Source organism: Musca vetustissima, unplaced genomic scaffold (assembly GCF_032173495.1).
Source record: "Musca vetustissima isolate MV318-11 ecotype Yass unplaced genomic scaffold, APGP_CSIRO_Mvet_v1 utg47448, whole genome shotgun sequence".
NCBI lineage: Eukaryota > Metazoa > Arthropoda > Insecta > Diptera > Muscidae > Musca > Musca vetustissima.
Genome location: NW_026879202.1, coordinates 127,127 through 145,318, shown reverse-complemented (window position 1 = coordinate 145,318; position 18,192 = coordinate 127,127). Strand labels below are relative to the sequence as shown.

Here is an 18,192-nt window from a genome sequence, read left to right as displayed (position 1 = left end):
TTGGAGGAGGTGTGTGTGTGATAATTTCGTCGCCCCCTTTTGTTTTGTTTTTTTCGTTGTTTGAAACAACAACCATTGGAGATCTAGAGCAAAAGTTCAAAGATTCAAGGAACTCTATTTTTTATGTCGTCGTCCTGATTCTTATTACTTTATTTGTTTGTACATGGCCAGTAGTAAGTAAGCACACATTGCTGTTGATGTCTATGTTAGTGCTAGTCACGAAAACTTCATGCCTCGACAAAACACGCACAACTCTGACTTTGTTGCTAAATAGGACAATTTTCGCATAAAAAGCAGAACTAATTACCAGTTTTTTTTTCATGTTAGCTTTACACATGTATGCAATATAAAGAAAAGGGGTTGATTATTTTTCACCGCTTAATAGATTTGGCATAAGAAATCAACTTCCGCTACACCACATTGTTTTGTTTTATTTTCATATGGTCATTAAATATAGTAAACAAATAAATCAAATTATATTACGACTAAAGGAAAATGAAATTTATCTCAGTATTCTGCAAGAATGTAAATTTTTTTACTACGATATAAATAATGTTGTTGTTGTAACAGGTTGGCTGTTAATGAAAGTTCTCTCCTGAAGATGTTGAAAACGGAAGAAGCAAAAAAATATATTAAGTAATTATCGACAATCTGTTGACGTCCGATGGAATGATGTCTTGTATGCCATCACGCTAGCACCTGAAGTCGTGGCGGAAGAGTCGCGGAGGTGGATCTGCCATCACTGTATGATGGTTGGGATGACACAAGCAGATAGCGGTCCAGCAGGAACTGTCTAGTCAACATCACATTATGTTGCTTGACTGACAGCATCCTGGTCTATTCATGCAGGTGATCGACGCTCGTCATCTGGACACAATTCGAAGTGCATTATTCTGTGTTGTTTGCAATCGGATCTACGTTCTGCAATGATCCAAGTTCGACTCGAGCAGGGATTGTCCACTAAGCAAACATAATGTTGTTGTTATTTGAAATTAAAGAAAAGGCCCTCTTTACGACGGCGACCACAAGGCTTCGTAGCTGGTTCTGTTGTGGCTAAGCTAGGAAAATTATTTTTTGAAAAATCGCCTATTTTCGACCAACATTACAAAAAGTGGACCTATACCGACAACTGTACCAAGCGATCGTTGCAAACGATAATTTACAAAAAAAAAAAAAAAAAAAAAAAAAAATCAGCAGTTTGTAATGGAGATTTTTGCTAAAATCTCAAAACCCCAAAACTTGGGTCGATATTGACAAAGCGTGGTAGGATGGAACAAGTGTATAAAATACTTAAAATACTTCAATTTAGAGGTCAAATTTATATGAGGCCTTCACCAATGTACACAGGATTTTATTTCGGTGAATGGGGTGGTGGCTGGTTCAATAAAAAAAATTTACTAAAAAAAAATGTTTGTATGCGTACGTGTTTGTTGGAGGCTATGCCTAAAGAAGGGCCAATATTGATTACTTACTGCAGGAAATACCGAACATTTGGAGTTATCAATATATTAGGTGCTATGCATAATTTAGTTATATTGGGCTAGTTAACCTCAACATTGGGCAAATTTAAACAATTTTTGGAGGGAGATTTGTTACGACTACAAAATACCAAATTACAGCGAATTCGGTTGAAAAACGTGCCCAAAACCTTCAAATTACTGAAAATTTGGCAGTACTGTTATATGGGACCGAAAAAAGTGGACACATTTTTATAATTTTTAGTGGAGGGATTTGGTATAGAGAGAATTTTTTATAGAGAGGACGATATGCTAATCAGTCTTTTTGTAAGGTAGGACGAGAATTAATTGAACATAATTTTGTTATGGATTTTTGAAATTTGTGAAATTGGTGGAAAAAATATACATACTTCTTTGCAAATTAATTTGAAATCATTTCCATGCCAACAAAATATGACAATTGTCAAAATTTACGATCTCATCAAGAATTTGTTGTGGGTATATCCATTAATATTTAATACAACAACAACAAAAGAACTACTGTGTATATAACCATTTCACCACCTTTTCCATGCATGCCCACACAAAAATACACCCATCTGTATTTTCTTCTTCATTTTTCACCTTTAAATACATTTTCGCAGTGAGCTCCTAAAGAAAAAAAAAACATGACATCTCTGACAAGGAAGCTTATTGAAATAACAATAAAAATAAAATAAAAAAATAAGTAGCAGCAAGCACATCTCCTCCCAGCGCAATGGTACAAAATGCGAAAACATAAACAAATCATTGAACTACATATGGAACGATTGGGCGAATTTGACAGAAGTACTTTGTTCGAAGCCATTCGACAAAGAAGTGTATGGGCAGAATCATTTTTAGAACGAATGATGCGGCCGCCAAATGAGTCTCAATGACGTCGATACCATTCCAACATCATCACACAACCCCTACTATCGCCATCTCTGTGGTGGCTAGCTGCTACTCTACAAAAAAAAAAAAAAAAAAAAAAACAACAACAAATAATATTGATGTATGTAGATGACGAAACACATATGTCTTTTGGCTACTTTTTTGTTTTTGGAATATTACGAAGGATAAGAGCAGCAACAACAACAAGAGGTTTTTTAATTGTAGTTTGAGAGAAATTAGTGAAAATTAATGGCAAAACTTGTGAAAACCTGCCAATAATAATAAATTATTTCACATCACATATTTGTTTTTGTTTTCATTTCAATTTTAAATTTCCAGAATAAAAGTTATTGTTTTTATTTTCTAATTTATAAAGAAATTTCTTTCAATTCAAATTATCATAATTTATCATTGAAATTGTTTTCTTTTTATGATTGCAGACTCATACAGTGATTACTTTTCCGATTATGAATGTAACACACCGCTTATGGAAAAGGCCAGTTTATCGGCCACATCAGCCCTAAACGATCGTGGACCGGAAAAGGCTCGTTTAAATGGTAAGTGGAAATCTTTAATTTGTTTCCCAAATTAATTACATTGCGAATTAGAATTGCTTTTGTAATTGATTTTTATTAAATCCAAATTTTTTGTTTATATTTATGATTTATTTATTTATTTTTGATATTATATTCTGATTTGTATCATTTTAATTAATGATTCATTAATATCAAAGTGTTTGATGTAAAGTTTTTTATTTAATTTTTTTTTCAAATGTTAGATTTCTTTATTACTACGTCGATACTTTTTTTAAATACACATAGCCGCTAAATGTAGATTTACATATCGTCAGCTAAAATGCAAAAAGGCGTAACTAACAAAAGCATAATTGTGTAGGAGAAGCAAAAAACTGTTTTGAATGAAAACTATAAACATGTCAAAAAAAGTATGCCCGGCAGGGTGATATTGCATATGACGAATAATAGACTATAATTTTTTTAACAAATTTAGTTATTTAGTTTAATGGCAGTCATAACAAGTAAAAACGTGAATTTTTTGTTAGTTACGCCTTTTTGCATTTATCAAATAAACCAACTTGTAGTTACGTCTTTTTGTTTTTTGTTAATAGAAGCTCCTTTTTTGGCCGCAAACGTGTAAAACTTTGTCAACACATGTAGTTTATTGACATTCACAATATTCATTCCAAAAGTCAATTTTAAATTTTTTTGTCAGTTAAGCCTTTTTGCATTTTAGCTAACGATATTTTAAAATTTTAAAACGTAGTTTATGCTTTATTTTTTATTAGGATTGTCGAATTATTTCAAGTTGAAGTTTACGGAATGAGAGATTTAATAATGATACATTTTGATCATATTAATTTTCAATAAGAAAAATCTAAATTTGTATGGAATCATAGCAGATTCAATGATATTTTTTCAAAAATAAATCCCACCTAGACTATTTTCTTTTGAAATATAAACGAGGTTTATTGATAAAGTATTGAAAAATGAATTTTTCGGAATTTGACAGAATACATAATGCCATACTGTGGCATATGCTATTATGTATTTGTGCATTTGTATGTAACGTTTTAAATACATGTTTCATTTGTTATCAATATTTAGCTAAAATCAGAATTTTTTAAATCTCATTTGGTCAGACTTCATGAAGATTTTGGACCGAAAACGACAAAAAACATACGACCAAAATCATCGTTAAATTTCCTTTCAATGGCTTTTTATTTATTTTTAAATCTCCTTATTTTTTAGAATAAAATATATAATTTATAGACATAGGTTTGATTTGTAGTCTTCTTATTTTATCGAGTTTTTATTTTAGTTAATTTTATTTCTTAGTATTTTTTTATTGTATTCTTTATTTAAAACATTATTTTTATGGCACAATTTATACCTCCTATAAATAAATTCATCGCCTTGGGTAGAAAAACCTTACGTTACGTGTTCAATAATCACTTCAATTGCCATTACCGTATAAATAACAAAACATCTGATTTGCAACGGAATGTTGGCAGCACTGTTTTGCAACTGTCAAATTTTCTTGCTCTCTCTCGCTGGACTAAACACTCCAATCAGACAACATTGCGAATAACAACAACATTCCACCAAAGTTTTTTTTTGTTTAAAACATATCTTTTTTATTATCAAAAACATTATTATTTGAATAAAAGCTTTTATAAAAAACAAAACAACACCAACAAAATAAATAAACACACAACATGTCTGCGAAAAAACTACAAATTCAAACCACCCGTTGGGCCTTTGATTTAAGCACTTGGTCACCCACTTTAACACAACTAACACAGGCCGTGGCTGCAATACAAACGGAGGAACGAGTTCGTTTAATGAAATTCTATTTTTTAAATGATTTTCTTTCCTCGTTAGTCGGTCGTTTACTTATGCGTAAATATGTAAGTCAGTGTACACATTTACCCTACCATGAGGTTAAATTTGCACGCGATGCGAGAGGGAAACCTTATTGGGTGCAGACCACTGAGGCAGCTGGACAACAATCATCTCAACATCGTCAACAATTAAGTTTTAATGTATCACATCAAGGTAGTTTTGTTATATTGGCGGGGATGCACGACGAACTCAGTTCAAATTGTGGCACCACCATAAACAATGATGACGACAACGATGATGATGATTTTGGCATTGGTTGTGATGTCATGAAATTGGAATATTCTGGTGGCAAAGAATTGAAAGAATTTTTTCGCATTATGAATCGTAAATTTGCCGATTCGGAATGGCGTTTTATAACCCAGTCACATTTCAACGAACAACAACAGCTGAAAGCCTTTATGCGCCATTGGAGTTTAAAGGAGTCATATGTTAAAGAATTGGGTGTAGGGATTACAATTGATTTGCAAAAGATAGCATTTACAGTTGACACTACGAATGACTTGACCGAAGAATCTTCACCATTGACTGGTACAATTTTAAAATGTTATGATGTGTCAATGCCAAATTGGTATTTTGAGGAGCATATGTTACATCCCAAGTACTGTGCAGCAATTGCATTTCGAAATTACAAACCGGAGACGGTGGAAAAATTCCAATTTCTGAAAATAGATGACTTGCTGAGAGAGCCTCCTAGTGAACATGATAAAGCTGATATTCTTGAATTCTGCAGAGATGTTTTAAAGAAGCCTATGAAATGACTCAAGAATATTAAATAGGGGTTAAAAATGCTTTGTCTTACTAGCATTGACAAAGTCGGATTCTATATAGTCGGTGAAGTTATTTATATTGTATTTGTTTTATAAACGGTTACTAAGCTATATAAAAAACCGAAGATATGTTCGAAAAATCAATCCTAAAAGAACGAAACTTTGTTAAAAGATAGTAATGTTAGAAGAGGGGTTCAACATTTGCATAAATCCAACATTGCAGTTATATGCAATACAACATACATACTCATACAACGAAAATGTAAACATTTGTACATTATCACTATAGCAATATACTTGTTTATTTTTTAATTGATTGTTGTAATACTCAAAATGTTAATAAACAAACTTTTTTATTAAGTAAAATTTATTCTTTTCGAATTTATATATGGGGAGGAAATGTCTGAAAAACACTTAACTACTTCTCTATCACATATTCAAATTATGAAATAATAGAGGCTAAAACAATGTCAGAAGTGGATATTACAGGCCATGTTTTGAAAAATGAATAAATGAATAAATTCTTTTAAGTATTTATATCAATAATATTGACTATCCTTTGAGGTTATGAAATAACGAAGGCTATATGTCTATTTTTTCTAGCGGATAGATTAAATCTATTGGCCCTTTGTATCTTCTAAGCAGTAGTAAGGCCAACAAATTTCAAAAATTTGAATACGGGAACCGTCTGTTCTAGAAAAAATTGTATATTGATTCTTATATCCCGCAATCACATTCAAACTCTTGCACAGCATGACACATTCTTCCCCTCTGCTCATTATTTTCTTATTTATAAACAATTAATGAAATCGGCAAACATTTTTAAATAAGATTGTAAAATTTCACATATGTATATTATTTTCCCATGTCAGAATCATCGTTTTTTTTAATACATCCCACTTTCTTTTGTACTTAAAAGGTCTGACTTTGTAATTAAGGGGATCTATAAAAGTTCAAATAAACAGAACAAATAATTTCTAATAACAATCGCACAAGCTTCTTATATATGTTACGAACAAAAAAGAATAGTGCCGTACCAGGGGCTTCCTAAAAAATAAAGCATTTTTATGCCTCATTTAGTATAACCCCCTTTTTATCTACCACCTGGTAGAATGGGTATTATTCAAGTTAACCAGTTATGCTTTTCTTTGAAATGTCACTTTTAAACGTTTTTGTTTTTTTTTTTTTGTAATGTTCAGTGGTTTATTTTGCGTAAAAAATAAGCAGCGTTAAAATTACCATTGTTGTCATAAATCGTTGGCACAAATACACCTTCTTTGTGTGTGTGGTTTGTGGCCAGCCCTTACATAAATTCTTGGCGGTTTGTTTGCCTGCAGTTATGTAGATTCCCAAAAATTAATGTTGTTTACCCTCTTTTTTATTTATTCGTTTAAAGGTGCACATTTACGTTTGTGGCCATTTTACTTTCACACCCCTTTCTTCGTACCGATCTAAAGCAAATCAATTTTTATTGTGTTCTTTTCTACAACATACAAATTAAAGATGCGAGGGTTGTTCGTAAAATAGGTAGTAATTAATATTATGTTGATAGCAGTATTAAATTACAAATAAATGCAATTTCAACGAGAAACTATTTGAAATATAATTTTTCAAAATTTCCAGCATGAATATTATAGACGCCTTTTTTATTTATTTTTTTTTTTTTCGATATCTTTGATATTTCGATACATTGGAGTAATTTATGTAATGAAGTTTTTGGAATCGCTTATGGCTCTTTGGGGTAAAAAGGACATCATAGTTCTAAAGTCTATTCGCTTCTAAGAATTGAGATTTACCTACTAGAAGCTTCGTAGTCAAACTCCATTGAATTCGGACATGCTTTTTTTGGCTTTCCATTTACAAATCAATTCGTGCATAATTAAAAATCCCCGTAGAAAATATTAATGTATTCAACTAATGAATTGTTTTTTGCCTCCTGCGATTTGCACTTATAACTAAACAGCTGTTGGTCCCATAACTACACAAACAAAGCACAAGGACATTGGTTGCCTGGGTTTCTTTTAATTTGTTATGCAGTTTGTTTTTTTTTCAATTGTAGTTTAAATCATTGTTTGGTTTCGAGGAGTATGTCTGACGAACCATACAATCTGTGGACATTCGACCCATTCGACCCTGAATTCAATCCCCTTTAATGTTATAAAATGGAGGGTTGAAAAAAGAAAGAAAACAGTCAACCACCCCAAGCAACAACAAGTATGTATGTTCGAGTGCAGCCGACCCTCTGGTTAACAAGCTATAAAGTGCATGTGTCCCATTACACAATGAAGGGCAAGGAGGAGAAGTGTCCTTTATTATTTGCTTTACTTTTCAGTCAGTCAGACAGGACGATATTTGTGTGTGTGTGGTGGGTGGAGATTTTAGATAACATTTCAAAATTACTCACCATAAAATTTAGCACCGCCGCCTGCTTTTTGAGATAATATCAAAGGTAATTAATTTTAAATTGTTAACTTCACCTTGACCCATCAAGAGAAGTGGAACAATCGGCCAACTGGCCATCGATCAAATACAACTCATCCTTCAAGAGTGTGACAGTTTATTTATTTGTCTAAGCATTTCAGCTTTATTTTGTCCATTTTGTTGTCTTTTGTTTGGTCACGTTTTATTGTGATTGAAATTGCTTAAAAGTGTTGAATTTTGTGTCTGGACATGCTGCTGCTAGTTGGGATAAACACCCTCCCAGAACCTTTCATAATGGACAATGTGGTCCTGCCGTTGTCGTGGTCGTTGGCGTGTTTAGGCATCGTAAATATCACACAATTGACCGGAACAAATTAGAGTGCCAATTTTTGTTACTTATTCTATCCCTAGCCTCACACACACACCAACCCACCCACGTACGTTCGTTTGTCATGGGAAGGACACATTATAATTGATTAGCTTCATTAACTCATAAATGTGTTGAAAATGTGTCTTTCATTGTCTGATCAAATTGGATCCCTTAAATGAATTATGATTTTTGTTTATGATTGATGTTTCGTCATCCTTTCTTTGAAAATGAAATTAAATATGGAAATATGGATAAATTAAAAATGGGTTTGAATGGATTTTCTAATATATAATAATACAAAATGTACAACCGATTTTGATATCTTAAACAATGTCATGAAAAATTGTCTACACTGTGCTTATACAAAGTAAATATAAAATTCGTTACTACACAACCTCGGCAAAAAGTTCGACAGAAGGATTTGTTAGCCCATTAAGCACCCTGCCCCTCACTTGCATTACAAGTCGGGATGTAAATTATAGTTTAAAGTTTGCAATAATTTTTCCCACTATGCCGCCAGTTATTATAAAAATTTATTATTTTTTCTTTTATAATTTAAATTTTTTATTTTATTAATTTTTTCCTTTTTTTCTAAAAAAAAAATTAAAGCTGGTACATCATGGTCGGCAAAAAATTCGGATTTTGATCAACGTTTAATCATTGATCTGGGGGAAGTTAAAAATGTTACACACATTGCATTGCAAGGACGACCGCATAGCAATGAGTTTGTCACCGAATATGCCATTAGCTATGGTATCAGCGATTTAGAATTTGCCGATTATAAAGAGCCCGGTGGTAACATTAAGGTAAGCAAAACAATTTGAGTGTGGTACAGGTTTAAAGTTACAACAACAAAAACGGGTCAAAGGATCAAAAACTAAAACATATATAACAAAATAAAAAATCATATATATATATATATATATTTTCTATTGTGCACCGCTTTATTAATTTATTTAATTTCTTTTAAATTTTTGTTTAATCAATTTTTCGCTTTTTATGTAATTTGTTAATTTAATATTTAATATTTATTTATTTTTTTCTTTGCTCTTATTCATTATGTAGTGGCTTTAGTATAGTATAATAGTCGCAAAGTAATTAACAACTTCATTACATCGACATTTGTTTCCTTATTAACCATAATTATCCAACCTAATCGACAATTCTCTTTAAAAACCATTTATTTGCCCATCCAATCACCAAAACTACCTATCAACTACCACTACTACTACTCACCCACATAAAACTACCAACAAAATCACTAAAGGTAATTCGGCATGGACTCCAGTTGAAAATACTTACAATCACTTCCTAACCATTGATTTGGGCTATAAGAGCACTGTACGTAAAATCGCTTCAATGGGACGTCCTTTTACTAATGAATTTGTTACGGAATATATCGTACAATATTCCGATGATGGTGAATATTGGCGCTCCTATGTTAATCCATCAAGTGAGCCACAGGTAATTGTTATTGTTTTTAAATGATGAACGAAAAAAAGAGAAAAATTTAATATTTTCGTTTTGATTGTTTTTTTAAGTTTGTTTTGCTGTGTTCGTCCCTATATTATAAAGATATTTTTGTTTGAATATAAAAATATGAAGGAATTTTGGTGTCTATAACTATAGGTCTACATTAGGTAATTTTTCTGATCTATAGCCATCACAGCACACCCTCCTTGTTTGACATCAGAGTTTATGACCATACAATCTTATTTGTTAAGTTGGGATTTGATTTCTAGAAGATATTCATTCCAGTTTCAAATATCATTTTGCAATGGTGAAGTAATAATTCTATATGTGAGTTTGTTTCTACACGTTATCCCAGACTACACAGTATCCTGATCCTTGCCATTTTGATTTTTTTTAGTTCTAGTGTAATTATCCAGGCAAAGCTCATATCTGAATCATTGTTGCTCTGTGTCTCTTTTTAAGTATTAAGGAGGATAGCCATGTGTATGCCCCAGTATATCCTCATCCGATTAGCATTTTCTTCCAGTAGAAGTGCTTCCGACATGCATCCGAATTTATAGATGCTCCGATTTCATGTTTATAAACTTCACCAAACTGTTTTAGAGGGCTTATGTTTGTAACAGTCAAAAGGCAGCGAAATATACCCATGCTTTCTTTTTAGAATATCTATAGAATCGCTTTCTGAGTCGATTTATACTTGTCTTTTCGCCCGTCTGTCCGTGTTAAATTGTAAAGAAAGTACAGGTCGCATTCCTGATCCGAATGAGATGCAATTTGGCACTTCTATTGAAATAGGAGAAAATCGGTGCTGATATAGATATAGCTCCCATATATATCCTCGTCCGATTTTTACAAAAATGATGCACCAAGCTCTCTCTCTAGGTTTGTCCAATTCCGACAATATTTTGCGCAGTTTTGTTGAAATCGGTTCAGATTTAGATATAGCTCCCATATATATTTTTGTCGGATTTTTTATAATTGGCGCAACAATCGTCCGATTGCGCCAAATTTCTATATATTCTATTCTATATATATTTTTCGTAACATTTTATTGATATATATATAGCTTTATATATAGTTCCTTATATATTATATATAGCTCCCATATATATTGTCGTACGATTTTATGTAAATGGGGCACCAAATATCCAAAGTTTGTCCGATTGGTACAACATTTTACAAAGCGTCCTGAATTAAGTAATGATTATCCTATGTAAAGTTCAGATTTAGATATAGCTCCATATATATCTTTTCGTTCAATTTTATGTTAATGTAGCACCAAACTTCGAAAGTTTGTCCGATTGAGACAAAATGTTGGTTTAATTCGGCTCAGATTTAGACAAAACTCCCTGTTCTATCGATTGAATATTGTACGCTGGACAGAGATGCTCTTAAGGAAGGGTAGTACATAGTCTGTCCCGTCCGACTTTTGAACTTTCTTGACTGTTTTTAAATTGAAGGGAAAGTTTCAAAGTCTGTGCATTTCGGATTCACTTTTTTTAATAACATAAATCGTAATATTTTAGCCGAAACATATGTAGATGTCGCATGGGGAACTGATGTATGTCTTATGAGACTGAGACCTTAGACTTAGCCATGAACTACTACAGTCTGCATTCTAAACAGCCTGAACCGTACTTTATTTTCCTTATACCAACTTTAGACATCTCATTGATTTAATTTAGGGAAGCGTTACACAGCTAAGTTGTCCAGCTTTTTTCATGGCCAAATTCTTCCAAAGCTCCTAACACATATAAACTTGTTCCTTATTTAATTTTATTTTTTCGTTTCTCCAAATGATAAAATGGATACTAAGGTTTAAGGGATTATTAACACTATTTTTATATAAAGGTTATGGTAATCATTTAAAACATATAGTATATTTGGGTTTTGTGTTTGATGGGGTTTTTCTTGAAAATATATTTAACTGTTTTATTTTTTAAATTCCTCCCATTTAGATGTTCAAAGGCAACTCCGATGGCAATTCAATACATTACAATGTATTCGAGGTACCAATTATTGCTCAGTGGATACGAATTAATCCAACACGTTGGCATGATCGAATTTCAATGCGTGTTGAACTTTATGGTTGTGATTATGGTAGGTTTTCAAAATGTTATTTTCTATTTTTAATATTTTAAATGTACAATGTTGTTTTTGCATTTTCTTTCTTACAGTTGCTGAAAATTTATATTTCAACGGAACGGGTTTGATACGTTACAATCTAATGCAAGAGCCAATTGCCTCAACTCGCGAATCGATACGTTTCCGTTTCAAAACTGCCAACGCCAACGGAATCATGATGTATTCTCGCGGTACTCAGGGTGATTATTTCGCCCTACAATTGATGGAAAATAAAATGGTATTGAATTTGGATTTGGGTGGTGGCATTATGACCTCCCTGTCTGTCGGCAGTCTCTTAGACGATAATGTTTGGCATGATGTTGTTATATCGCGTAATCGTCGTGATATTATCTTTTCCGTTGATCGTGTCATAGTTCGTGGCCGCATCAAGGGTGAATTCAGTCGTTTAAATTTAAATCGTGAATTGTATTTGGGCGGTGTACCCAACATTCAAGAAGGCATTTATGTGACACAAAACTACACTGGCTGCATGGAAAATATCTACTTTAATTCTACAAATTTTATACGAGAAATGAAAGATCAACACGAACGTGGAGAATTCTATCGCTTTAGTAAAATTAATACTGTCTATGCGTGTCCATCGCCACCCATATACCCGGTTACCTTCACAACTCGCGGTTCCTTTGTACGCCTAAAGGGTTATGAGGGACAGAAATCGTTGAATGTGTCCTTCTATTTCCGTACCTATGAAAATGATGGCATGATGTTGCATCATGAGTTCGCCAGTGGTGGTTATGTGCGCGTTTTCTTGGAAAAGGGTAAAGTGAAAGTCGACCTCAAGTTGGCAGAAAAGCCACGCATCATCTTGGACAACTATGATGAGAAGTTCAACGATGGCAAATGGCATGCATTTATTTTGACGATACAACGTAATCGCCTGGTGTTGGATATCGATCAACGTCCAATGGCCACGACGAAGAATATACAAATATCAACGGGCCGTTTGTATTACATTGCTGGAGGTGTGGAGAAAAATAACGGTTTTGTTGGTTGTATGCGCCTGATCTTGGTCGATGGCAATTATAAATTACCCAAAGATTGGGTGCAAGGGGATGAGGTATGCTGTGGCGATGAGGTTGTTGTCGATGCATGTCAAATGATTGATCGTTGTAATCCAAATCCATGTCAACACAATGGTCATTGTCATCAAGATTCGACAGATTTCTTCTGTGATTGTGAAAATACCGGTTATGCTGGTGCTGTATGTCATACATGTAAGTGTATTTGAGATGGTGTGATGTATGGGAATTTATAATATTATTTTTTTTTCTTTTTGCAGCTAATAATCCTCTTTCCTGTCAAGCTCTCAAAAATGTTCAACATGTCTCATCAAGGGTATCAACCAAAATTGATGTTGATGGTAGCGGACCTTTGAAACCATTCCCTGTTACATGCGAATTTTATAGTAAGTATAAAAGAAAAAACGAAAGAGGAATAAGTGACAGGGAGTTCATTTCGATGGGTGGGAAATCTATGAAAAATGTTCGAAAAATAATACAAATATTGTATTTTTATGATCATTAGACGTTATGCATTTATACCAGTGTCATTTCCAATCTTAAAAAGCTTAAAATCAGTTAGGTGTTCAATGCACGTCTTATTTCCTCCGAAAATAGTCTCGCTCTCTTTCTATGAATAAGAAGTAAATATGGAATCAGGTCTGTGAATCAATTCCTGACATTGTACAAATTCTAATACAGGCCGCTCTTTCATTTGACCGAATTTATTGTTTATGCAACAGTTCTTTTGTAATGATTAAGCATCCAACTTTCGTCAATCTGAAGATGTTTTACTCTATAGTAGATTTTCCCGACAAAAGTATCGATATTTTAGTTTGTTCCATTTACAAATTTGGATAAATAATTTTTTAACTTTTCCAAATTTTACTACAAAAACAATTTCCCTCTTTTTAGCCGATGGTCGTGTCATAACCACGTTGAGTCACAGTCAAGAGCATACAACTACAGTAGATGGTTTCCAAGAGCCTGGATCATTTGAACAAAATATACTCTACGATGCAGATATGCAACAAATTGAAGCTTTACTCAATCGTTCACACACATGCTGGCAACGTTTAAGTTATTCGTGTCGATCATCGCGCCTATTTAATTCCCCATGTAAGTATAAAATTGCATTAAATTCCAATGTTTATATTATAATTTTAAAATCGACTTCCTTTTTAGCTGAGGTATCCAATTTCCGCCCCTTCTCTTGGTGGGTATCGCGACACAATCAACCAATGGACTACTGGGCCGGAGCCTTACCCGGTTCTCGTAAATGTGAATGTGGTATCTTGGGTAAATGTCAAGATCCCACCAAATGGTGTAATTGTGATTCGAATAGCTTAGAATGGGCCGAAGATGGTGGTGATATTCGAGAAAAGGAATACTTACCCGTGAGAGCGGTTAAATTTGGCGACACCGGTACTCCACTGGATGAGAAACAGGGACGTTATACTTTGGGACCATTACGTTGTGAAGGCGATGATTTGTTTAGCAATGTGGTGACATTCCGTATTGCTGATGCCACAATTAATTTGCCACCCTTCGATATGGGACATTCGGGTGATATTTATTTGGAATTTAAAACCACCATAGAAAATGCTGTTATTTTCCATGCCACTGGACCAACGGATTACATAAAGTTGACTATATCCGGCGGTAATAAATTGCAATTCCAATACCAGGCTGGCAGTGGTCCGTTAGGTGTTAATATTGGCACCAGTTACCATTTGAATGACAATGAATGGCATACCGTTAGTGTGGAACGTAATAGGTAAGATTCATATTGAAATGAAGTGGATATTTTCGATAGTGTAACATTATATAATTCAACTGAACGCATTATGTTTCTTTGCAGAAAAGAAGCACGCTTGGTGGTGGATGGCTCCATAAAAGCAGAAGTACGTGAACCACCAGGTCCCGTACGTGCTCTCCATTTGACATCGGATTTGGTTATTGGTGCTACCACAGAATATCGTGATGGTTATGTTGGATGTATACGCGCTTTATTGTTAAATGGAAAAATGGTCGATTTGAAACAATTTGGCGATCGTGGCATGTATGGCATCTCCTCGGGCTGTGTGGGACGTTGTGAATCGAATCCTTGCCTCAACAATGGTACATGTATTGAGCGTTACGATGGCTATAATTGTGATTGCCGTTGGAGTGCCTTTAAAGGACCAATATGTGCTGATGGTAAATTATTTCTCATATAGATTTAATTTGGAATTGTAATTAATTTTGTTTTGTTTCTTTTCAGAAATTGGTGTTAACTTACGTAGTAACTCAATTATACGCTATGAATTTATTGAATCCTTCCGTTCGACAATTGCCGAAAATATTCGTGTAGGTTTTACCACAACAATTCCCAAAGGTTTCTTATTGGGTTTTTCATCAAATATTACTGGCGAATATTTGACCATACAAATTTCTAATTCGGGTGAGTCGGAATAATTTGCAATTGCAATTTTATCATTTACTAATTGTTGTTCAATATTCACAGGCCATTTACGTTGTGTTTTCGATTTCGGTTTCGAACGGCAAGAAATTATATTCCCCAAAAAACATTTCGGTCTTGGTCAATATCATGATGTACGATTTTCTCGAAAAAATAGTGGCTCCACTGTGGTTTTACAAGTCGACAACTACGAACCGGTAGAATATAATTTCGATATCAAAGCATCGGCTGATGCACAATTCAATAACATCCAGTATATGTATATTGGTAAAAATCTTTCAATGACTGATGGCTTCGTTGGCTGTGTATCGCGTGTACAATTCGATGATATTTATCCTTTGAAATTGTTGTTCCAACAGAATCCACCACCAAATGTTAAATCATTGGGATGTAAGTTGAATTGAAGTTGTTTATAATTGTGTGTGATAATTTATTTCTTTTGTTTTGCAGCTCAACTAACTGAAGATTTTTGTGGTGTTGAACCCGTCACACATCCACCCGTCGAAATTGAAACTAGACCACCACCACTAGTTGATGAGGAGAAACTTCGTAAAGCGTACAATGAAGTTGATACAGCACTGTTGGCAAGTAAGTAGATTCCATGATTTTAGAGCATTGACAAACTTAAACTTAATTTCCCGCCTTTCGTTAGGGGATTATTTCGAAGTATAACCTCATTGTATACCCATAATTTATAATTTCCCACTTTTCAGTCCTTCTCATCATTCTGTTCCTATTGCTGATATTGATGGTCTTCTTAATTGGCCGTTACTTGCACAGACACAAAGGTGACTACCTCACCCATGAAGATCAAGGAGCTGATGGTGCCGACGATCCTGATGAGGCCGTTGTACATTCCACCACCGGCCATCAAGTGACCAAACGAAAAGAATGGTTCATATAGTTTGAAATGCCACATGTCGATGAGTGGTCAACGTAGTAGGTCTCGTAAAAACGAAAACAGAACACCAATCTATCTAATTCAAAAACTGAAGAGAAAAGCCTCAAAATTGGAAACTGAAAACCCTTGAAAAACTGTCCATTAAAATATAAACTGTTATCAAGCAAAATGATTTTGTACTTCAAAGTACAGCAAAAAACAGTAACGACGATGACAAAAAACAACAAAGCTGGCCTTATAAAGTTGATTATGAAATGATAAAAAACCAAACAAGTCTTCGTAAATGCTGATCATTTTTTAATACGACACTGCCAATTATTTTGCAGAAAACGACACTTAATTTTGCTTGCATTTTTTATTATTTGTAAACATTTTCAGTTTTTGTATTTCTAAGTTTTTTTTTCTTAATGTCACAATCGAAAAAACGAAATCTCTCTCTGAAACTTTATACAAATGTTTGTTTTAATTTGGAAAATGAAACATACAGACTTTTTTCAGTTCTTATACCGTCCATTATTTAGTATTTTTTAGTTATAAATTTCATTTATTCTTAAGTTTTAAGTGTTTTCTACTTATACACTTTAATAAGTAACAGCGAATATATGCTCATGCAAAACATTAATGTGAAACGAAAAAAAAAAAACATCCAAAAAATATATATTCTAAAATATCAACTTTGTTTTGTAAATAAGAAATATGTTTGTGTTGTGCAGAGCGAGCTATATGTTTGAGTCCAATATCGAATATAACATTTTTTGTATTTTAATTTTAAAACAATTACATTGTATACACGTTTTTTGTTCGACACATCTCTCCCTCTTTCTTTCTGTCCCTACACTCACCACAGCAGTTATTCGTATTTCAATGATGACGTTTCCTCTTTTCAATGAAAACGTGTTACTACATTCCATTATAATCATATACATATTAAAGTGTATTGTGTTAAATGCATAATTTTAAAAATATATTTTTATGTAGAAATTAGTTTTGTTACAATTTAACAAAGAGAAATAATAAAAAACAAAATAAATAAAAAAACATATTTGCATTGATATTTTGTAATAGAATAGAATTTACCATATAAACATTTAATAAAGAAATGCTGAAAATGAGATAAACAGAGAAAACTAATTGCAACTAAGTCAATGCAGGTTGATACTACAAAAAATTAAATAAGCATCTATCAACAATAATAACAAAAGAATAATCACATTTTTATTGTGTGGTATTTGCATATTTATTTTGAATATTAATATTTTTTGGTCATTGATAATAATAGCGATACATACAATTTAGTATTTTAATAAATGAAATAGAAATTAAATAAAAAAGAGAACAATAAATTTCAATACATCACAAAATTAATATGAGTGTTTTATTTTGAATTCCGCTTTAAATTATACTACAAATACACAATTACAAATATTTTGTGGTGTCAGAATTAATTATACATTATACAAACTCTTCACCACAGGACTCAACTTCTTGTATATTACTGTATGATATTTGCAAATGTGTTTTCATCCATGTGTACAAGGGGTTGTATTGTGGTGGCTCTTTATCGCAATTCTGAGCATTTGAACTGTGTTTCATATGTGCTGGAAGTAACTATGACAAAAGATGACATCGGTATTTACCGGTGGACGAGTTTCTACTTCTATGTCCAGTCTGTACATACTCTTAAACGTTCGAAGCCCTACCGGTCCTACAAGTGGTGGATTATATTAAGTCAACTTACTTAGATGGCTTGTGACAGAACATTTGTTCTATAAGCTGGCTCGCTTTTGTATGCCTTTTGAGCAGGGATATCCTCATCCTTTTTCACATGACCTAGCCAACGTAGTCGCTGCAGCTCGATATGTCTGAC

General features: G+C 33.2%; 1 protein-coding gene across 1 annotated transcript; it reads left to right on the top strand.

The window, feature by feature from the left end:
- The first annotated feature begins 2,799 nt into the window (after positions 1-2,799).
- On the top strand, positions 2,800-16,386 carry LOC133324004 (neurexin-4). The gene is made up of 12 exons (XM_061532902.1): positions 2,800-2,926; positions 8,957-9,153; positions 11,779-11,920; positions 11,998-13,179; positions 13,245-13,370; positions 13,879-14,082; positions 14,149-14,740; positions 14,825-15,162; positions 15,227-15,406; positions 15,470-15,814; positions 15,875-16,012; positions 16,138-16,386. The coding sequence occupies exons 1-12, from the start codon at positions 2,800-2,802 to the stop codon at positions 16,326-16,328; spliced, it is 3,762 nt and encodes a 1,253-aa protein (XP_061388886.1). The 3' UTR covers positions 16,329-16,386.
- Positions 16,387-18,192: the final 1,806 nt, after the last annotated feature.

What these genes read in the sequence shown, in the direction of transcription:
- LOC133324004 (XM_061532902.1), top strand. Translation starts at nt 2,800, where the DNA reads ATGATTGCAGACTCATACAGTGATTACTTTTCCGATTATGAATGTAAC. An exon ending in GCGCCTATTTAATTCCCCAT is followed by an intron (nt 14,083 to 14,148) that starts GTAAGTATAAAA and finishes CTTCCTTTTTAG; the next exon opens with CTGAGGTATCCAATTTCCGC. An exon ending in GTTAGTGTGGAACGTAATAG is followed by an intron (nt 14,741 to 14,824) that starts GTAAGATTCATA and finishes GTTTCTTTGCAG; the next exon opens with AAAAGAAGCACGCTTGGTGG.